Source organism: Hippocampus guttulatus, chromosome 3 (assembly GCF_054856545.1).
Source record: "Hippocampus guttulatus isolate MCC_2025c chromosome 3, RoL_Hgut_1.0, whole genome shotgun sequence".
Classification (NCBI taxonomy): domain Eukaryota; kingdom Metazoa; phylum Chordata; class Actinopteri; order Syngnathiformes; family Syngnathidae; genus Hippocampus; species Hippocampus guttulatus.
The window spans coordinates 27,744,095-27,767,343 of NC_141263.1; the positions used below are offsets into that span (position 1 = coordinate 27,744,095).

The 23,249-nt window shown below is 45.9% G+C and overlaps 2 protein-coding genes and 1 long non-coding RNA gene across 8 annotated transcripts in view; 1 reads left to right on the forward strand and 2 right to left on the reverse strand.

Annotated features, from left to right (window-relative positions):
- Positions 1 to 23,249, forward strand: part of LOC147208052 (uncharacterized) — a 66,418-nt gene that overhangs the window by 11,651 nt on the left and 31,518 nt on the right. For 5 of the 6 annotated variants that reach the window (XR_015100536.1, XR_015100539.1, XR_015100538.1 and 2 more), the window contains exons 2-3: positions 8,837 to 8,913; positions 18,403 to 19,531. This is a non-coding gene — a long non-coding RNA (uncharacterized LOC147208052). The remainder of the gene's footprint in view (positions 1 to 8,836; positions 8,914 to 18,402; positions 19,532 to 23,249) is intronic. The other variant, XR_015100537.1, reaches the window with a different exon arrangement.
- On the reverse strand, positions 14,046 to 16,702 carry pou4f1 (POU class 4 homeobox 1). The gene is made up of 2 exons (XM_086106612.1): positions 16,217 to 16,702; positions 14,046 to 15,876 (listed from the first exon to the last, which is right to left on the reverse strand). The coding sequence occupies exons 1-2, from the start codon at positions 16,337 to 16,339 to the stop codon at positions 14,848 to 14,850; spliced, it is 1,152 nt and encodes a 383-aa protein (XP_085962738.1). The 5' UTR covers positions 16,340 to 16,702; the 3' UTR covers positions 14,046 to 14,847.
- On the reverse strand, positions 17,099 to 23,099 carry obi1 (ORC ubiquitin ligase 1). The gene is made up of 6 exons (XM_086107860.1): positions 22,979 to 23,099; positions 22,662 to 22,797; positions 21,370 to 21,461; positions 20,789 to 21,010; positions 20,589 to 20,677; positions 17,099 to 19,580 (listed from the first exon to the last, which is right to left on the reverse strand). The coding sequence occupies exons 1-6, from the start codon at positions 23,048 to 23,050 to the stop codon at positions 18,290 to 18,292; spliced, it is 1,902 nt and encodes a 633-aa protein (XP_085963986.1). The 5' UTR covers positions 23,051 to 23,099; the 3' UTR covers positions 17,099 to 18,289.

The window sequence follows — 23,249 nt, forward strand, 5'->3', positions numbered from 1 at the left end:
GATGGCGGGCGGATTGAGGGCGAGAATTATGAAGCGGTGGCAGCAGGCGAGTGGAAATTGTCATCTGAAATGTATTAGATCTGGACCAGAATCTCTTCAAGGTTGATCAGATTGCTTTTCCTAATCATTGTGCATTTGCGCCGCGCATATGTTTGATCTCCAAAATGAACAGATGATGAGTTTTTCATGAAACCATTCAAGCAAAACGCAGTGGCCAGACACTGTTGATTTAGCTCTTCCAGAGGCGGACGGCAGCCCCCGTCTTCTGCACGCAAGCCTGAGCAAGAGGCCACATGGGAGTAGGGATGGGTCACCGGGGGTCAAGTCTATGGGTAATGATATATCACCTGCCATATAGTTAAGCTTTTGCTAATTCTCTTGTCAATTACGAGCGTTGCTTTGCCCTGTTGGCCCTGGAAGCAATGAGGCGACATAGTCAATTTGAAAAAGGTTTTGGGGCGCACCTCGCACACGTTCCGCAAGCAAGAGGCAGGTGGGCCAAATTATAAAATGAAAGTGGGCAACGTGTCTCTATCTAAGAGGAAATATGTCCCATTTAAATGCAACATGTATCTCTCTGTCACTTACGATGACTTCTTGAATTATTTCATCCAAATTGGCCATAGTTTGAATGTTTTAATCGAAGCAGACGACGCATTTTCTGTTCAGCGTGTATTGAATAACTTTTTGCAAACACACTGAGAAGTTTTTGGGACTGTAATGTCGTGAATAATGACTTGATATTGCGCCACCAGTGGCGAGCTGTGAGCATATTTACACCATTAGGGGAAATGTGTGCAACTCTAGCTCATCCAGGTCCCCCTTCTAACATTGGTTTGCAAGCCGAAATAAACAGAATCCGCCAAGAAGTGAAAGAAGGAGCGGTAAACAGAAAATCATCGAAACAAACTGACCAAACGTACAGCTAAATGCCCAGCTGCCGGGCGGCCACGATTTCCAACGATGACGCCGTTTTGACAAGAGAAGTTCCTCCGCTGGCGACGTGGAGGAGGAACAGTCGTGCATGGCACGTCGTCCAAAACAAGGCGATACGAGAAACCTGTTGAATTATTTGAACAAGTAGCACCCAATCGATCAAGTGGAAAGCATGAAAATGCGAGCAGAATTTGCACAGCCCGCTCACCTAAACGTTAGCAGTTTAGTCACTCATACGTCGCCGGCAATCACTGGATGAAAGCAGCGATCAATGGTGTCATCTTTTGGTCATGTTTGCAAGTAGCAATGAGGCTAACGTCGTATGTAGGACCATACCTTAAAAATAATTATCTTTACATTGTAAGTTGTATTTATTATTGCTGATTGGTCCATTTCTTATTAGTTTACTGTATTACTTTATAATATTCTACACTTGTTGTGCTATTGAGCAAGATCGTTTGAAAGGAATGAAAAAGGCATTTTGTCAGTAGCACTGCTTTAAAACCGGCAATTCAAAAGCGATGAAAAGAAAAATGGTTGCCGATCTCAGGTGGTGCGTGACCAAAAGGGTTGGGGACCGCTACCTTACCGTGATCTGACGCCATCTGACTTGGCAGTCGTGCCCAAGCTCATGTCAGAAGGAACGGCACTTAAAATGGCTGAATCAGCGAAGACGGCTGAAGGTATTCTGCCGTTCCCCACGACGGAGTGCTCGACTCGGCGCCATAATGGCATAGCAGCTCCTGTGAGCACAGCGATAAAGACGAAGGTGAAACGGTTCAATTCATCGCAGCGTTAAGAACCACAGGGGGTCTCAGCTCTTCAACATTAACTTTGTTCTGCCTGCTTAACGTCAAGTGGAGCAGGGGAGGGGGGTGGGGGGGGGGGATTAATGCGACTACATTGATGCGCAAGAATATTGTACATTCACGCCTACTTACCGATCAACATGGATATATTGCTATATTGTGGGCACCTTTGCCCACCTTAATCGCTCCGACCTTCACTTTACTTACTTACTAAAATTACAACAAAAAATTCAATTAAATATTTGGCTGGGTCAGAATCAGTTGAAAAATGCTTCTCTACCTCTCCAATAAAAACAGATTTACATGACAAATTCAAGCCATTTATTCTATTTGGACGACGTCATGAGTACAGTTAGGCTACAATACTCGCATGCATAGAAATGGATGGACGGATGCTCCGCTCAGATCAGTTTGACCTTTCAGTGACACAAAATCATCAACCAGATAGCATATTTGTTCTTTCCGTTGCTGTTTTATGGTCACCCTCAAACAAAACAAAATATGGATGTAGTTTATTCATATAGTCTTGAGTTGTGTGTGTGGCGGGGGGAGGGGTCTCTTTTTGTTGGGAAATTTCATCGCAACTAGTGCCAAGATGTGTAAGAAAACTAACAAGCGGCTGTCAGTTCCCAGCCGTCAGCCTCTTGACAGGCCACTGGTGTGGACTTTTCCTCTCATCTTTCCTCACTCTCGCCTCGCAGTCATCTGAGGGAGCATTCCCGAATGTGCGTGCATTGTGTGTGTGCGTGTGCACGTGTCAGAAACTCAACATGAACTTGTCTCAGGTGAAGGCCTTGGATCACCCTGGCCTGCCCGGTCCGGACCTGACAGCGAAGCTGAACTAATCAATATCTCTGCGCAGTCAAAGGTGGCTTGTGCGGGGAGGCCGCAGGGGTGCACTAATTGATGGAAACTCACTGCCTCCTAGCTTCATGCCCTGCGGCGTTGGAAGGCAGCAAGCTAGGGCCTTCCTCTGCAGTGGAAGGGGAAAGAAAGGACAGCCACAGCCAAGGAATCGGAGTGCTTCACGCTTGAAACTACTTGACAGGGCTTTGGGACACATCGTGGCTTGTAGCCGGTTTTGGAATTTGTCTTTTTTTTTTTTATTTAATCTCATTTGGAATGTTTTTTGGTCATACATTACCATTAATATTTTGGTTCACGGGTATTGCGAAGTAAAACACACATCCATTCACCCGCTTTTCCTCACGAGGGTCGCGGGGGGTGCTGGAGCCTATCCCAGCCGTCTTTGGGCAGTAGGCGGGGGGCACCCTGAACCGGTTGCCAGCCAAACGCAGGCCACACATAGACCAACAAACATTCATGCTCACAATCACAGCTCGGGACAATATGGAGTGATCAATTTACCTACCGTGTATGTTTTTGGAATGTGGGAGGAAACCAGAGTACCCGGAGAAAAGCCACACGGGAAGGGCGGGGCCTGAATCGAAGCCTGCACCTCTGCGCTGTGAGGCAGACGTGCTAACCAGTCGACCATCGTGCCGCGGCTGCTTCACCCAGAGACAAACATTGACTAAAATGTACTCTGCTTCATCAGAAATCATATTTATTGCACAAGGCAGATTGAACACAAGTAAAAACTTTAAACTGGGCATTGCTCTGGTATGTTGTGATGGATTAATCATTTATAATAATCTTTCTTTGTTTATTTCATCTTGATGACATTTCAGTCTTCACAAACAAGATGTACTGTACCTTTTTTTATCGAGCAACACTGTGAATTACAAATCTGTTCTATAAATAACAATATAAAAATGTTTTTAGACCATGCATAAAATGCACTGCTTTGGTAGAGCAGAGAAGTATCTTCCTTGATGCCGGTGCTTCTCAAATAGTGGGTGCTCTTTTTTTCGTATTAAAGTGTAATTGTGCATCCACTACGGTAGATGGCAGTGGTGCTATCATTGTCAGAGTGTGCGAGGGAGGGATTTTCTCTCGCATTTTTTTTTGTTGTTTTTTTTTAATTCACCATGCATGCGCGCACAAAGCACACAGCAGGAGATTAAGAGTGCATTTGGAAAGCCACTCTGAGTATGCTGTGCGCCATTCGGACCGTTCGGAGACTCAAAACATTGTTGGAACGGTTCAGTTATTCAGAGTGCCACAAAATGGGAGTCAAAGCAGCTCGCATCATCCGGGAGTCTGTCAGCTTGTCACAACAACAACAAAAACAAGGGTACGTTTGTTAATTCATAAAAGGGGAACGTACTTGGCCTCTCAGATTCCCCGCTGAAAAACGATGTCTTGCGGCGTCGGAGTGAATTTCCAAATGCACCTATGAAATGTTGTGAGCAAACCCTTCAGAGACGCCATGGGAAAATATTTAATGTGTATGAAAAGAAAGCCGGAGAGAGACGGAGATAATCATTATCAATTAGACGGGCAAAAAAATGTTTCTAATTGAAATGAGGATTTTTTTTTTTCAGGCAAACTTTTCTGATACAGACTCATAAACTCTGTTGACAAAGTTAGTCTGTGTTAAAAATTAATTTATGATTCTTTTTTTTTCTTTTCATTAATGTTGGTAAGGTTCCAATGTTATGCACTGGCAGATTTGGAACAATTTTATAGTCATTTTTTATTTTATTTATCGTCGCAGCGGAGAGTTGGGGGGCAGGCTTGTTTTTATGGGAAATCATAGTCGAGTGGCCTTGTTTCGTTCTTACAGCGATGGCTTGCGTATGTGACCTTGTAGCCATGCCAGTTATATGATACGTGATTTACAGTTTAGAGTTTTACCTTTTTTTTTTCCTTTGGAATGATAATTCAAGGGAAGCGGGAATAAAGCACATCCCCCAAGAAATAAAAGATGATAGGACACCAAGCCCGCTGACTTGCTTCTTGTTAAGAATATATTGTGATCGCCGCGTCTAAGTGTGCCATGATAATTGCCATCAATAATTGAGCGAGGGGTAATGGCAGAGAGAGCTGCATTCGGGCTTTGCAAAATGTTCCTGGGAGAGGCACAGATGGACAGTCGGGCCAGCTCGCTAATTCGCCGCCGTTTTAATGTGGCTCTGAAGAGGAGCTTTACTACTCCGCTCGCCTTGGCCCGGGAGCTCAAACCCGCTACTGCCGGTTGATGAGTTGCTCCGAGGTACATTTCGCTGTTTGCACAACGCTTGAAAAGTATTCTGACCGATTATCTTATATTCAGGAAAAATCGAATTAGCATCATAGCAACTATTTCCCGATGAAGATTGAGGTTGCGTTGGCCAATCGACAACAAGAAAACAATGCAAGCAGGAGTTGCATGATTTTTTTTTTTTTGTTTGCCTTTGGCTTGTGCTCCAGTATTATTCTGCTGACAGTCACGTTTTGAGAAATCTTGAATCTGAGGTAACGTCGACGCGCAGCTAGCCAGAGGGCTTGAGTTTTTAGATGAGTGAGCTTGCTTCTAAAATAGGCCACGGATCTGTTGGAGTCCAAACAGAAAATCGGTGAAAGCTGTGATCGAAAGCAACGCACTCACTGTTGAATAACAAAAGTAAAAGAAAAACAGGCCACAATCATTGTGGCTGAAATATTAGAATTCACTTGAAAGCAGACATTGTTTTGTTGGGAGTACGTTCTGGAACCCGTCTCGCCACGGGTACCGTAGCGAGTCACACGGCGGCCATCCCGCACCTGTCATGGGATTGATTCTCACATCCTTGTGTCACTTTGTGCTCCACAGTGGATGATGTGACCGGAGATGGATGGAGAGTCCATTTTGGATTCCCGGATGGAAAGTTCCATCCGTGTTTTCTCTCCTGTGACTGAAACGACAGAATAGATGAATTCTTGACTGCATGCACTGAGCCCAGATCTGCTTCGTATTCACTCGCGATACCCAAGGCAGGGATAGTTTGTCTTTGACAATTTTACTCCGTCGACAGAGAAAGCTCACATATGTTTTCTTCACTCTTTAAAAGGCCACGTTTCCCCTTGTCGTGGTTTGCACGCGAACGCCGCCTTCACCCCACAATGATGCAGGTGTAAATATTTCATCAAGCGAGTGTCCGTTTCTTGTTCGCGAGCCGTCTCGATTCACCGAGGCCTATTCTTACCCTCGCCCTAATCTGACGGGAGAAGCCGGCAGGCTGGGCAAGAGCGCTTGGCGAGAGGAGGACGGGGAAGTGATCGCCCGCCTTCATTAAAGCGGGGCACATAAATCAAACTCATTATTGAGCCACTAAAGTATTGAACCCTCGGTGAGGAAATGAAATGATCGGAGGCGGGTCGCAAGTTAATGAAAATATTCATTACCTGGTGATATAGTGAGCATGTGGCGAGACCTCCCTCTCAGACTCATCTACCACCTCGGAGAGCGTTTCTTTTAATTGACTGTAATAAGACGCTTAGATCAGGCCTAGCCACTTGATTTGAGCGAGTAATTGACCAATAAAGCTCCATGATCGCAAATTACAATTACTTAGCATCTGCTTGACGAACATAATAAACGGGAGTCTTTTTCTTCTCAGCATTACCGTTGGAAAGCCAAACTTCAAAATCACGTGACTTTGATTGACATGTCATATTGAAGACAAGCTGTCCTTTACTGCCTCCTAGACAGCCTCCTAGCGTTGCAATGCTCGTCACATCATGTTTTGTTTTGTTTTTTGCCATTTTGATCGATTCCTTCTGTTTTCAGTCTGAATTATTCAGCACGTTCTTCTTCCGTCACGCTTCAACACTGGTCAATATAGGACGACCGTATATGGATGATGACTGTATGAGGGACCGGCGGAGTGGACACAGAAAGTTGCACAACACGTCACTCTCGGAAAGTGTACGTACAAACAGTTGTCTTGTCAACTGAGCTTTGAGGAGAGGAAGTTGCTGATCTTCGATGATGTCTGTTGGATGTGTTCTTGAGTTATTTATCTCAAGACCCACGGGATATTCTGTACAATGATTCAATTTGCCACCGAATCTAGCCGAGGCTCAAAGCAAGCGGTTTTATATGATCGTATATCTAAAATGGTGACTCGCTGCAATCTACTGGTGGCTGTGCATCATTGAAGCTGTTTCCATAATTAGAATAATAATTTGTTCATTTGCTTAAAAGAAGAAGAAAAAGAAGAATCAGAGCCAGGCTGTACATTGTGGTGAATCTTGTTCAAGTCCACTTTAGGAGGTCATTAAAAAGTGATTGACAAGGGCCAAAGTCAAGTTGTCCATTTGGGATTCACACCAATTTGAGAGATTTTCATGTTTGACCTACGTGATGGTCCGCTACAATGTTTAGTGAGATTTGGTTTCATTTTTGAGTCAAATCAACCGACCAAAGGTCATAAAAACATTCATTTCATATGTTTTATCAACCCTGGCAAAAAAAAAGAAAAGAAAAAAAAGAATGCTTATATTGAAACCCTCCTAATAATTTTACATTTATGAATTTCAATAATTCAAATGCAAAGAAAAACTCATTTTTTTTGCAGTCTGGTTAAAAACAACAAACCTTCAATTGACACAACTGTAACTGATCCCCTGCCGTCGCTTTGAGAACAATCTGTTATGTCATGTTGTTAATTGACCAAGTAAACGGATAAAGTGAAATATCAAAGACGAGTGTCTCATTGTCAGTCCGAGCATAATTAGTGATCTCCACTTCTCAAGCCCGAGGACATGACTTGCGTGCATTTGTTGCCTCGCTCCATCCGGAGTGACAGGCTAATCAGGAGCGTGTCGGCATCGGCTCCGGCTCTGCCTGTCGTAGCTGTCAGTCTTCTGAGGAGCTGATGGAGTCCCCCGAGTAATGAACAGGAGAGCTGCTCTCTCGCCGTACGACCCGCGTGCTGAGAAGCCAGGACACCGAGGAACACAGCAATCAATGTCAGAACACGTGGTATTGATGAAAGATGTCAGAAAGGGCTCCAACTTACATGGGATCCCGCAAGGCACAAGCACCGAGTCTCTCTTGGGTGTGAACATCAACAGAACACAATATGCCATCACGACGTCCGTAGCAAATATCTGACGGTTGGAGAGGAGTTCGTCCTCATGCCTTTTAGAGGAACTTCTCTGCGTTTCATCATCCAAAGCAGTGGTTTTCAACTGGTGGCCAGCGAGTTGAAAAATGACAGACATGTATTCTTACTTTGATTTTGATGTTCCAGTATAGAAGCGAATCAAGTTCCCACGTGGAACAAGCGACAGGAAGTGCAGCCGCCTACAAGCGCTTCAGCCGCCAATTTATTCTAGCTAGCCAACCTCATGCTGAGTTTCACGTGCTTTTGGCAAAGCACGTGAAACTCATCCGAAACAGCTTTTGAAAATATAATATACTACACATGTGTTGCCGAATGCTATTTTTAATTAAAACGTGTTCTTTGCTGTTCTTAAAGTCGAGAAAAGTGGGCCGCGACCATGCCACCGAAAGGAAAATGCGGGTGACAGCATTTGAGGGCAGCGATGCAAATGGCTTCATGTGTGCTCATGTCATACTTGATACCAGGGGGGCCATCAATTTGTTTGAAAGTGAGAGCTACAGACTGATTCATGCAAAGGGCTCCCAGTTTCATACACACTTGCTCAAATTACCTGGAATGACATGTTTTAGAAAATGAATGGGTGGATGGATTCTGGCCTCCCTCCACCTTCCAAACTCCACCTAATGTGAGGTTCATTAAATACTCTAGAGGCTCTACGTTCATCGACTGGTACCTAATGGACCAGTCCTAAAATGGTTCAGGTCTTACTAGGAGCAAAGTAATTTTGTGACCATTGGAAGTTTTAAATCTGACCAAATGGCCATGACGTGTGGCACCCCTCAAGGGTCCATTCTTGGACCCCTTTTATTAATCCTTTTATGTCATCCGCAAGTGGAGCTGTTCCTCCATTTCCTTACAAACATACCTTTCTCCAAACGTTTCATCAAAAAGTTGATAGCATAAAATTAGAAATAGGGACATTTAATTATGTCCCGATTGATGTATTAATTGATTCAAATTTTATTGATACAGTGTGCAATCTATTTGTAGATGGAGCAGAAATGGAGTAGAAATTCTCATTTGTATCGTGTTGGCTGGTTGACACTCGTTTTGAGAGGCTGATCTGACAGCTGTGTCATGTGTCGTATATTCCAGTAACAGGATCCGGAAGATGATATTCCAGTCTGAGTAACAAGAGGCCAATAGGATCCCAGAGACGCGATCAATGACCGGTAAGCCGAGCTCTCTCTTTGTCTATGGCCCACTCAGATGCTTGTTTTCCAATTACTGTTTTGCACAATTCCTAAAAGTCTGCAGAGGAAGTGACGATGTAATGTACAGCTGTACACGTGTGTGTGTGTGTGTGTGTGTGTGTGTGTGTGTGTGTGTGTGTGTGTGTGTGTGTGTGTGTGTGTGTGTGTGTGTGTGTGTGTGTGTGTGTGTGTGTGTGTGTGTGTGTGTTCATCTTCAATACTCCTCAAATGCAATTCAAGAAATGAGTTGAACCAACCTTCCTGGGCATTCTTTCCTCTACTCCAACAGCTCATGAAATATTTAGTGTGGCTCAGAAACCTCTCTCTCTCTCTCTCTCTCTCTCACTCTCACTCTCTCACGCTGTCTTACATATAAATATCCACAGTGAGGAGAGGAAACACTGGGGTAAGGAAGGTGTTAAAGTGTAAGCGATGCCCCACACACCAGCGGGTAGCCTACGCACCCTTACTTACACACATACACTAGTTGGACTTCATGGTTACCTCAAGTGTTCTTCCAGCCCCATTTGATGTATTCCGTCGAGCTGGGTGGGTGCGTATTGGGGTAGCAGGATAAAAATTTGACACCCGGACGATCGGCAGCTGCCGGCTGTTTAATCAACAGTGATGAATATTTGATGCCGTGGTGGCGGACAACCGATGGCCGACACTCTCCTCATTATTGAAGTCCATGTGTACAGCGGAACATATTGAATATCAACGGATGGAGAGCTCGCTGCTCTCTGCCACACATAGCATGCACACAGATAAAACAGCTCTGTCTGTACTGCCCGGACAGCAATGGTATAGCCTATGTGGCCGTAAACAAAACAAAATACTTGAAAGATACATTGACGGGCAATAATGTGAACACAAACTAGACAAGGGCGTGCTTGGAATAGAAATTAAAATGTGGTTTTTATCAGCTAAACAATCAAAAAAAAATGTGCCCACTGCCCACAGAGTTCCAAAAGAGATGCAGAAGAAGAAGAGTTGTTATTATTTGTTTAAATCTATTTTAAAGTATGTGTAAAGCAAAAATGAAAGATTCTTCTAGTTTGGTACACGATAGTGAACATTGTAAACAACCCTGCGTACATCAAGTGCAGTATATTTATTTATGATCTTTTATTCTGTATTTTAAATGTATGTTTTGCAATACAGTGCTATTATTAGTAGTAGTCGTCGTAGTAGTATTTTTATCTTGTCTGTAACACACACAATTTCTTTATCAACAAGATTTACAAATCAAAAGGAGGTGCACGGACTGTACAGTATGACGAGTTTTTCGTGGCATGCACTTCAATTTGTGCCACGTGCGTGACGTCATCGGAGTGGGTTTCGGGACTCGGGTTCAAAGAGCAGCGCTTGAGAGGCAGGGACCGCCAAATAGATGCCATTTCATTCGCACGAATTGACATTGACAGAAATGTGTACGTCTGAACTTGTATCTTTGAGGGGGGTTGTCCCCACGCAAGGGAATTTTCGTTGGAATTTCCGCTCATGTGGACGGTGTGCCTCTTGGACTGCGTTCTAACTTGCTCGGAAACGCCGAGTTGGCCGACGTTGATTTCATTTCAATGAACTACCGGAGTTTATTGTAATGGCAAGTTGGCTGCCATGAGTCTGTCGTCTAATGCCCCTGCGACTAAGTGCTAAGTGCTACTTGCACAGTGCACGTCTTTTATTGTTTCCAAAGCCACAGTGACGGAAGGAAAATTCTTTCAGGCCTGATGGTAGCTACACCGCACATTCAATCCAACGACGCCGACATGAATCCTTTATCAACAAACGGCACAGTGGCTGAATGTGACAGATTCCTCGTTTATTTATTTCAATCTGTAAAACCACCGAGAGAGGCTTCGTGATATATGTAAAGCTGCGCGGGCCAACAAGATCCCGAATTTCTCTTTTGCAAACCAGAAACACTGATGGTCGACATTTTTATTGATCGTTTTATTTATTTGCGAACAACGCTGATTTTATTGATAAGTACCGCTTCTTCTTTTTTTTAATCGGATGTCAGGTATTGCGCATGCATGAAACACCGCAATGTCAAATTGACTCGTGCAAGGCAACTTGTGCGCCCTCCCACTCAAGTTTTCCGAAAATATTCGCGCGCACTGGCGGCGTTGCCCTCACGCGAGCGAATCCAATTTGCCATCTTTCCATATGCGGGCGAGCCGCATATCCTCGAAGCATCAGTGGCGACATGACGAGAGGTCAGCCCCCACCCCCCACCCCCCCAAGATCAAATATTTTTCTTGCTAAATGGCGGATTTATTAGACAAATACGTCGTTCGTCTGACTTTGAACCCTGTGTGATTGAAATATACCCGTGTGTCAACAGCGTCGCTTCTCAAACCAGTCCTGGGCGATGCATGGCTGCCACCGCGGATTACTGAGCAAATATAATGGGAAATGAGTGCAGATCTGGGGGATCTACCCCCTCGACATCCCCCGGTTTGACATTTCCGTCAAAGGCCAGCCGCAGCCATGCAGACTCACTCCCTCCCTCCCTCCCCCGCGCATTGTTGCCTCAACTGGGCCCTCGACGGGCGTTCGGATTATTCTTTCTTTTCTTCTTTTTTTTTTCTCGGAGCGCATTGAAGTCGAACAACGTCAGAAAAGAAACGACGCGGTGTGCGAGCTCGCGCTCCCATTCCTCGCACCTTTTAGCAAGCGTTCTAATGATGTCATCCATCTTCGCGCCGCTGCCTAACAGCCGCGATTAGCTCGCGGGCCCGCTGGCTTCGGCTTGCAGCCTCGAAAAAGTCAGACGCTCGTAAATCTGAGCCGCGCCGCGTTGCCATAACGTGTGCTCACATCATTATTTGGCGACGTGCGCGGTGTCAGAGAAGCTCGCGTCTCATCTGTCAGGAATCCAATTTCCTTTTATTTACATCCACGCTATAGATTAATTACTGCCCCGACTAATGGCCCGAAGGTGTGCAATTTATATGAGACGGTCTCGTGCAATGCACGGTACCAACGTGAGGAAGAGGAGGAACTGGAATAATCATCACCATCGTGGATGGCCTTGTAATTGTTATTATTATTATTATTATTATTATTATTATTATTATTATTATTATTATTAAATTTGTGTTACAAAGGCTATACAACTGTGGACGAAATCAACCGGAGAGACCACAGCTACGTTTTCATTTTCGTTTATTTTGCAATGTGTTTCGATAAAATGTTTTTTTAATGTTGCGCCCGAATACAAATATTACCATTTCGAGTTTTTAGGGAGGGGGGGCGCAGAAAATGGTCACAATAACTGCACTTCCTACACACACACACACAAACAAGTTCTATGCGTTTCTCTTTTTTTCTGGGAAATGAACACAGAAAATTGACTTCTGACAACGTGAACAAGGCTAAGTTGAGCTGCAGTTTTTACTACGGAGTGCAACAAATTGCAACGCTTTCTCCTGAACCTCGCGCCGCACCTCGTCATCGCTTTAAAGTGGTTTTGGTTGAACTTTTTTTTTTTTTTTTTTTGCTCTACGGTCACGAGCTATGAATGAGGATGAAAACATAACCTGCTTGGCAGAAGTCCTCGTCAGAATAATGGAACGCTCACGAAGGTGCAAGTCACGCCCCACCAAGTATCGAAAAGCAGACCGAACGCACGTAAAGGCGGACCCGTGCGGCAACGCCACCTCGACCCATTCTTGATGGCACTTTAAGGGTTGGTTATGATATCGGCGAAGTTCCCGATGAAATATGCCTCTGATTAATAGAGGCCTCTGTCGTAACAGGCTGACATATGGTAGGCGAGCCAGCTGGGGACGGAACCTCGGGCATCCCCTCCGGCCATTAACATATTAGAGGCTATTGTGCAGGCAGAGCGTCCGACTTCATCCACGGCCCCTGTGCAGCGAGACAGCCGCCCAGAGCTGTTTGATAGAAGCTTTCAATAATGCATCACTCCTCGCTCCGCCGGCGGAGCTGTTCGTGGTGCTGAAAATGATTGCCGTGGCGCGGCGGCGTTCCAAACAACATGCAAATTACGCAGGGATTTTCAGAACGGAGATATATAGATATCTATCTATAGGATCTATAGATAGATAGATACATACATACATATATTTATATATATATATATATAGATATATATAAATATAATATATTTATATATATATATATATATAAATATAATATACATATCTATATATATCTAAATATATATATATATATATATACACACTGTATATTGTTTTTAAAAGGTCCTATCCAAGACTCGTTTCAGTTCTTCGTTAAACATACATTTGTTTTCTGCTTCAAATATTTCCTTTTCATTTTTTGGGAGCTGCAAAAAAAACAAAAAAACAATCACCTCTATTTAATTGACCCGAATCAAACGAACTCACACTGCATGTTCCGCTCTTCATGCAATCACATCTGGGTTGAGTTTGTGAACACGAACATGTTTTATTTCGGACAAGAAGATGGAATTCAAACGAAGGCCTTCGCGACCGTCGGCTCCTTGATTTTCGATGAATTTCAAACACTTGCCATGAAACACCACAGGAAACGTCTTCGTTTTGTGTGCCATTCACAACCAGAGAGGCAAACTTTAATTTTTCGATTTATTCGAAGATTGCTGGAGCACACCTCCCTGTTGAATTTGGCGTATAGGATGAACAAAATAAATACGTACAATTGAAGGTAAGAGCAAAAGAAAGGGGGACAACAAATGCGTGTGCGTGACAAGTTGTGAGGAGAGCGCAGCTCAAAAAAGACAATTCCAGGGCGCACGCGTCGTCGCAGCTCTGTAAACATAGATGTCCTTGTGCACGTAGTCGAAAAAGAAAAAAAAATCCTGACAACGTTTCCCTTCACATTGAACACGACAAACAACGTGGTGAACTTCATGTGAACACAGGCAGTTAACAGTGACTTGACACCATCACAAGGCAAGTTCTACAGCAGTCGACGGCTCGACCGTACCAAAGAATATGAATGAATAATTCCTCTTCCAATAATGCATAGAGTGCTTGCACTGCAAACTAAAACACTGAAAGGACCTTTCGGTTTTGTTTTCATCAGCAGACAAGGCTTTTCGTGCTCTCTGGTTGGTGGTGTTCCCCCCCCCCCCCCCCGGCCCCCCCTCCTATTTTCTTGTTAACCTTCACGCGTGACCCGATCATTTTAATTCTAACACAACTCCAATCTTGTGATAAAGTGATGTACGTATTTACAAAAGACGTGGACGTTTCTTATAAATAAAGGGCCTTTTTTGTGCAAATCGAACGAAAGATGTCCACGGCAGACGCGGGAGACTTTACTTGAGGGGATAAAAACAAAAATGCTGCCTGTGAATGTGAATTCCGCGCAGGCCAAAGTTTTCGTTGACAGCCGCGCGATTTCGCAACGGAATTTGAATTGTAGCAGCCTCCATCACGAACATGAATAAAGACGGAAATCAAATACTCATGAACAAATCAAAGTCACGTGGATTATTCTTGAACGACACCGACGGGAGCCAAAGCAAAAACACAGTATATACGACAATCAATGAGGTAATTTGTGAATGGCTATTAGTGGAAATAATAGGCCTGTTCGGAGAAATCAACTGGCTTTTGGAAACCGTTTTCCCTTCCCCGCGTCTTTTCAAAGGCGACGTCGACGTCGCTCAATTTTGCCCCCCTGTTACAGGGACGGCGCACGGTGGGTGTCATCTGATATTTGCATACTTCACATTCACCGATAACGTGAAAAAATAACCAATATATATATATATGAAGCCTCTTCTAGAATGACCGAAGCCCGTTGCGCACCGGCGTAGAAACTCGCCAGCGACAAAAGACTGAAAATGGTGTTTGTTGTTTTGACTGCAGTCCATTGGTCCCCAAATTCAGTCACAAGAACTTTTGTTTTTGTGTTGGTCCCCGCAGCCTGGCATCAGTGGGAGGCGGAAAATTTCAAGCGTTTCTGCTTTTGTCTTTGGTTGCAAAACCACACTCGCACCACGTTCTTTTTCAAGTCCAATTTCTCAGCGATGGCTGCAATTTTCTCCGAGGAGGGCCGCGGCTGAACGGCGAAGTAGGCCTCCAAGGACCGCTTCTCCGGAGCGGCTATCGAGGTCCTCTTGCGTTTCTTTTCCCCTCCGTTGAATATGTCCGGCTTGCTCATTTTTTCCCTCTGGGCCCCCTCGGCCTCCTCCAGCCACGCCTGCAGGATGGGTTTGAGCGCGATCATGTTGTTGTGGGACAGAGTCAACGACTCGAAGCGACAAATTGTACTTTGGCTCAGCGATCCCACGCCGGGGATTTTGAGATTGGCCAGCGCGCCGCCCACATCCGCCTGGGTCACCCCCAGTTTGATCCGCCGCTGCTTGAAGCGCTCCGCGAAGGCCTCCAGCTCCCTGGGGTCCGTGTCCGAGTCATTGATGGACGGCAGCCCGCTGCCCGTCAGCCCGGGGCACACTTGGCTGCCCCCGTGGTGACCCGGTAAGAGGCCGTGGTGGGTGAGAGGCGAGTTCATGCTCATGGCCGCCTGGTGCGAGAGGTGGCTCAAGCCGTGCATGTGCGAGTGCGGGTGGGCGTGCGCGTGCGCGGGAGCGGAGGCGCTGGAGATGAGCCCTGCGCCGCCGCCGCCGCCGCCGCCGCCGCCGCCTCCTCCGCCGCCGCCACCTCCGCCCCCGGGCCCGTCGTGAGCGCTGGACATGAGGGCGAGAGAGGGCGAGCTGATGTGGTCCATTAAGTCCGGGGGTTCCAGGTTCTGGTGGTGGTGGTGGTGATGGTGGTGGTGGTGATGGGCCAGCGGCACCGTGGACGTCGACGAGCACGGCACGGTGCTCATCGTGTGGTACGTGGCGTCGGGCTTGAACGGGTGCGTCTTGCCCTGGGACACGGCGATGTCCACTGCCGCCAGAGCCTCGGCCCGGGCCAGGAGCGTCTCGTCCAAACTGGCGAAAATGTTGCTTTGCAGCTGCGGGCGGAAGAAAAGTCAAAAGAAGCGCTCAGAATGACGGGGCGTTCGTTTCGCGAGAACGTGAATACGTGCATCTGTCAGTTGGGACTTTTGGGCGACACGGCTTGAGGGAGAGCTATTTCTCTCTCGAAGCAGGAAGTCATAAATAAAAAGCCAAGTCGACATTTGCGCGCTTTGAAAAATATGACAGCAATTGCAGCGGAATACCCGAACGAAAACAAAACATCCGCGCGCGTCAATGCGCCTTGGAGCGACCCGTTGAATTACGCCCTGTCGTCGCTCCGCCACAGACCTCGACTTCGAAGCCGTTCAAGTTGGACGGAGAATTTCTTTTTACCTGTGGAGTTTGTAGACAGGCTCTCCGGATAGCCTCGGAGCTGGAATGCAGGGTGGTGTACTTGTGCTCCGGCAGCGAAGGGTGCATGGCGAAGTGCGCCTGTTTGCTGTTCATGGACATCATCTTGGCGAGCTCCCCCGATAAAAGTGCGCGGCGCAGGGGCGAGGGCTAAAACGGCCAAAAGAGCCCGAAAAGGCAGTCCTTGACACCGCCAGTGATCCTTTTGTCGACGCGCTTGTGATGGCGCCGAGCGCGCGCTCTTGTGTGCGTGTGTGCGCCGAGTCGAGCCTTGAGCTCGGAGATCACAGAGATGCCTGCAGTCTCTCACGCGCACTTTATCTGTCTACTGTTTCCCCGCTGCTGGGATGAGAGAGCCTCTTACACCTGAGCGCCTCAGATCTCGTCTAGCCCGGCCCGGCTGCTCTCGCGAGACAGAAAGTGCCAGAGCAGCGAAGAGAGGCTGACAGATTTAAAAAAAAAAAAAAAAAAAAAAAACTGCTCTCGGGGCACAGGCACCAACGTCACGAGACGAGGCGTGCGCGCTTTTTTAGGGGTCGCGCCGCTCCGGCTCGCCACGGAACCGGCCGCTTGATTCTTTTGAGATGGGAGGCGAAAAGCTGATGGCAGAGTTGAGTTCGTTTCGGCGGCCACGTCTCCCATCCGCGAAGACTTCGTCCCCCCGCGAGGAGAACGCGCGTTCCCGATGGGAGAGAAAAGAGTCGATATTCAGCATCCAAATTGAGTTCAAGACAAACCGTATCTTGACACGCATTTGAGGATATCGTGGAGAGTAAATCGTTACCATTGTGTTAAAAACTCCAATTTAAAATCCGTACGGACACTTGCAGTTTATTTTAAATTTTTTTTATTGAATATGTTTAGGGAAAGCAAAAATAAACAAAATGAGATCATTGACTTCACATGACTCCACCGACAGAAATGAAAGAGAACAATTCTGGCTTCACAATGACAATCAACGCTCCTTTTAAATTGGAGCTCTCTAATAACGCAACACGTTTAAAAAAAAAATGTTTGCAGTGGTTTGGAACAGCACAGCGGCGACAGTCGTGCGGGGAACAAAAATATTTCACGGCCTTCTTCACGCCGGTCCAGCGAACGAGCAAACACAGTTCCGCTCGGATTTGACCCCATTTGGCGCGTGGGACAAATGTACGTTTGATGCCGGCGCAACGGACAAAAACAAGGCGACTCCATGGACACACGACGAAAATGTACCACGTCGATTGTTTACAAAGCACCTTCCATCCTCCAAGCTCGTCGCCTCCAGTGGAGCGCTGAGCAAATTGATTTAATACTCCAGTGTAACCTTCCTTGTACAGTCCTTATCTAAATTAATGAATCTCAATGAATTAACTCTTCATTTATTCAAACCACAACGGTTGTCCAATTAAAATTGCATGCGAGTGATTAGCACTGTGTGAAATACACGTTAAATTTGCATAATAAAGTGCTTTCTGCTACAATTGAATTACTATGTTTGTGTGTGCGTGTGTGACGATTTTATACATCAAGCTCTCAGCCGTAGAGAGTTGCCGCTTTTCTGCTTTAAATGAAAGAAAATGAATAAGTTACAAGAGGGATTTTTGAAGTGCACCTAATAAAGAGGAAGCGTCACAGATGTTGTCATGTTAGTCACTAAATTTACTGAACGCAATGTAGCATTTCCGCCTAGCTGAGGTGTGATGAAAATGCCTTTTTTGGGGGGGGGGGGGCAATGGTACATTGTATACTTTCTCTTCCCAGTAATCTTGCATATCTAACATCTTCTAGGACAAAAAGGTCAGAGAGGAAACATTATGAAAACAGTAGACCGGCAGTGCTAAGTAAAACAGCAGTTATTTGTCTGACATTTTCAACACTAGAAGACCAGAATGACTATTGACCGCCTTCCTATACTGGGGCTATCACACACACACACAAAAAAAAAAAAAAAAAGCAATAAGACCATCCTGTTTTTCACAGACGGCCAACTTTTGATGGGCAAAATCTTGTGAGCAACATGCGACCACAACATGTTCCAGTGCAGAGGACGCAGGGAAGTGTTTGAAAACTTCACATGAGCTTTGAAAGTTTCGTGGGACTGCTCGCGTTAAAGGGGCTGTGGGACTTTCGTTTGGTTGGCTGGCCAGCGTTGAGTGCGTGTCGCTCTCTCGATGCGTTCGCAGGTTTCCCGCCGGGGGGGGAGGAGGAGGAGGAGGAGGCGCGGCGATCCCGCCGCGGGCCCGCCGGACTGACGGGGCCGCGGGGACCGACCCGAGTCTCTTCCACGGCATCGAAGAGCAAATCAAAAGAGAGCTCTTCGGCCTGGGACGTCCCTCCGTGATCCACGCCGCTCTCGTCCACATCCGACGCCAGCGACGGAGGACGTCCTTCTCCGGCACGGCGGCCTCCCGGAGCCTCGTTGTTACTCGCCGCGCCGCGTTGCGCTACGACGCCAGAGCACCCCGGAGGATCGGGGACCAGATTCTGGTCGAGGTCGGCGGGAAGGGAGGACGGCGGGGAGAGCTGAGAACCGCGGCTACTGGAGCTCTCCACATCCAGCATCATGGAGTCCAACTCGGAGATTTTGTTGAGGTAAGCGGCGTCCATGGAGGCCTCGCTGGACTTTTGGAAACTGTCGGGCTCGTCTGCAACAAAACCGTCGTCCGAGGAATCGGTGGGCAAGACTCGTTTACTTGGACCGGGAGACGATTGCTCATTGGATTTTGGGAACTTCCAAGACCCCCAAAAAACAGGCTTCGGCGGTCTTGAGTCATCGGCGGTCCGAGGCAAAGTGAACCCGAACTGGTGTTCCGCGGCCGTCTCGGCTGGACCGGGAACGTCGTCGAAATCGATCCTCCTGAGATGAGTGACGGGCTTAAAGGCAACTTTCTTGTCGCGCACGCCGGGGCTCCTCAGCGTCAGCGAGCGGAAGGCGGACGAAGGGGTGGAGGGCAACAAGTCCGAGGAGGCGCCGTCCAAGTCCTCGCCCTTTTTGGGGAGTCCGCGGGGATTCGCGGGAGAGTCCTGGTGATCCGCGCACGCAAAGAACATCAAACTGCGAGCCTTGGAAAGCGTAAGCGCGTCTGCCTCGGGATTGCTGCAGATGGAGCCCCTCTCGTCATCGCTCAAGCTCCTCATCATCATGTGGATCCTCTGCTGCTGGCTGAGGGATTCAAACCCCGGCGTGCTCTTTTTGCACGCCTCCTGCAACTCGGCGCATCTCTTTTCAGACGTCCTGAGCCGATTCTCCAAGTCCTCGATGTACTGGTCGCTGCGCTCCAGAGCCCTCTTTAGGTGCTCAACGTCTCTCTGGTACTGCTGGATTTTCGCTTCCAAGGCAGCAACAGTGTAACGGCCAAACCTGCCGATGAATCACATGTTTTAGAGTTGAGCGTAGTGCGGGGGGGGCACTTTAACATTTAAAATCATCAATAGTTACATCCGATTTTTGCATTCCGGGAATTTATTCAAGCCACCAAACTGACCTGAAGCACAAATTTTGCTTCTGTGCAAGCCATTCGACACAGAGTCAAATCTGGTAAGACGAAGTTGCAAGAAACCTTCCATGCTAGCAAAAGCGCGTGAAACACTTTCACTCAAAACTTGCGGTTTTACTCCTCAAACCGCTTTCAGCTATCGCGCAATAAAGCCTCCGAGTCGAATCAAGCGCAGATGTGCATGTGAGGGTTAGAATGAAATGTGTCGTTCTTGATCTTAGCATTGTTAAAAACGCCACGGTTGGTAAACTCGTGACTATTTGTTTGTTTATTCAACATCTAAACAGATGACTGCAATTTCGTAGAAAGTAAAAGGGAAGTACAAAAAAAAACATCTTTTACACCTTCAAAGGAAGTAGGAAGAAGAAAAGACGAAAAAAAAATCATAATTATCTAACCCTACCCCTTGTTCTTTGTGTATTTTAAATTATTTATTATATTTATACCGTACGTTCAAGTTAAACTTTAAATAAAATCTCCAAAACGAAAAAAAAAAAAAGTCAAAAGGATTTTTGATTTGTAGAGACCGGTTGACTACACATTACTTTTGCGTTCTACTTTTTTGGTTGCGTAAGCTCACACGCTCCAACATGTTGGTCGTCGCAAATTGGCCTTCACGACGGCATTCAACAGCAATTCAAATTTTAAATCACGGCAAAACCAGTGGCGGGCAGTCAGCCGCTTATGAAAACTAGTCGACAACAGCTGCGGACGGCACGACAGTTCACAAAAATATTGCGCCAAAATATGAATTGACAAGGTTTGGCCTTGAGACTTGAACGAGGTGCGTCTATGGACTTCAAGTTTGTCACGAGAGAGAGTCTCGTTCCGCAAACAAGAATCACCCCTTTCAACCGAAATAAGGTACTCACTTCTGTGGCGATCGACTGACCACCTCAGCTTTCAGTCTCATGTTTTCTTGTACCAGCTCAACATTTTGAGATCGCAGGGCTTTATTCGCCTGAGGGTGACAAGAGTAGCAGAAGGCATCAGCGTCGGTCGGGTGTCTTTTCACAAAGTACTTGATTCAAGGTCCGGAAAAGGGAATCCTACTGGGTGAAAGATTGCCTACCTCCTTCAGTTTGTTCATGACCTCTTTGACTTCAACGCAAACATTTTGGGCTGTTGGCAGCCTCTTTGCCAATTCGTCCATGAATCTCGGGTCCACTCCTTTGTCCCCGGCTTGCGCAGGGTTAATCGTGCAGGGATCCAAAGTGGTCCTCAGCTGCGACTCCAGACTTTGATTTTTGGTTTTCAGCTCTTCATTCTCTCTGATGAGACCTTCAATTTCTTCCTGGCAAAGGACCAATTGCAGAAAATGCTCATTTTAGCACACCGACATCATTAATTTACTGAAAACTTGAAAATATATCATCCTGTCAATTAAAAAAAAAAAAGGAAAATACTATCTTTGTCGAGAAATTTTGAAAACTGGGGCCAGTTTAACTCCCAAGTCAAACAAATGGGCCTTTCAGCAACAGCAACTGCTCAGAAATGACTGACCCCTCCCCAAACTGTACGTGTTTATTCGTTCCATTTCACAATTTGTTTCTCAAATGAAGGTTTGTTGGTGTTCTTTAAAAAAAATAATAATAATAAATAAAAGAAAAGAAAACACTGTTTATGACACAATGCGGTCTGATGGACCAATACCTCATACTCTCGCAGGAGCAGCTCCCCCCGAGTTTTCCTGAGACATTTTCTCACAGAGGGGCTCTCGGTGTGCTCACTCTCATTTGTACCTCCTGCAACAGAACGCACAAGAACAACAACACAGAGATTTGTGGCTAAACTTGCACATTAGGTCAGACAAGGAGCGGCAGAAAAAGTTGAACTTCTCCAGAGGGCTGTGCGACATTTGTTTCACGGTATAAATTGCATCTCGTGTCACGGCAACGGCGTATAGCATCATACAAATTTAGGGCTAAAAAAAAAAAACTGTTGAATTCAACAATAAGTTCAGAAATAAATCATGTCTGAACACGTTAGTTACCTTAACGAGCTCTCCATTAGAGAAGCTAAACTGTTAAAATAACAAACGAATAAACAAATTAAAATTAGGGTGAGTCAGAATTAAAAGTTAACATGGATGCAAAATGGCACAAACAAATCAAATATCATCGCTAATATTTGAAATGAAAACCGTACAAGTGGCTTTTAGTGAATTTTTTTGATAATTCATTCAAATATCTGCGTCCATGGATTCATTAGCCTTGACCGATTCCGTTCTCATCCGTGGAAAAGAAAGCAAGTCGATTTGAGTGGAGATGGCAAACATCAAAATGAACACACAAAAAAAAGAACATTGCTGAATGGACGGTTGATGCCGACAATAGTTGTGCAATGTACCTTTCGTGCACATTTTATTTTTCTATTCCTTGTACCGACTATTGCTGCTTGAGACTATGCTAATTTCTCCAATGTGGGACTAATCAAGATCCCTCCATTATAAATATTTATGACATTAGTGTAATATACGTTTAACTTTCGAGACCAGCTCCTCTCAGCTAACAAACATGGTGACATCCTACTTCATTTGCGTTCCTCCGTAGCTGACACTCTGTCACTGATTACAAAGTGACTGGGGAAAAAAACGAAAAAACAAAATTGCTAATGGTCACTTTAAATGTTTTGACTTGCTTGAAATTTTATGGCGATTTGATTCAGGGGTTGCTTGAGACTTGAAGTTTGCAACTTGCACATATGAGACTTACTCCTACCTCTGATAAAAACACTGCTTTGATATACAAAGCAGTGTTTGGGTCAATACATGACGCACAGCTCCAAGTATGCAACTTCATACCACTTGAAAACATCAATTACAATATAATCGAACAACATTGCTCTCCGGCTGCGTGAGGGAACAAGAGAATCCTTTTTGATATTTGGACAGAGTTGCACTGGATCTCTACAGATCTGCAAATGAGTGTCTTGTGTAAGCTCACCGATAATTTCTCTGCAGGGGTTCTCGGTCGTAATGGGGACTCTGCATGAGGGGCACTGGCTTGCTTTTTTTAACCACATCTCCATGCAGGACGAACAGAAGACGTGATGGTTGCCACAGATAACCGGCTGTCTGACCTGCAATACATTGACAGTCTGTTCGCTACGTCATGCTCGACTAAGGGCAGTCGAAGAGTTTCAAGACTACGTTGTAACCGACGTTTGTGCTTGCACAAACACTTCCGGCTTGTTCTGTCGATTGCTCTTTCACGACGGGAATACTTCCCGTCGTTGTCGCTGTAAGAAATGTAGTAGTTACCTTTCCGAGGCATATCTGACACGATATCGGCAGAGTCAAACAAAGTGTTGAAGTTTGAAAGTGGTGAGCCATGACTTCAAACGCGAACGTGAAACACTTTGTTGAGGGAGGTTCAAATGAGCCAACCGGAAGTACGGAAACGCGCGCCAAATATGATGCGGAAATCGAAGTCGGACTACGGAAAGTCTGACGAGCCAAAACACTTTAGTATACAAAACAACCACATAGTCACCCAATCATTCTAAGAAAAAAGTATAACAAAAGAAGTAGA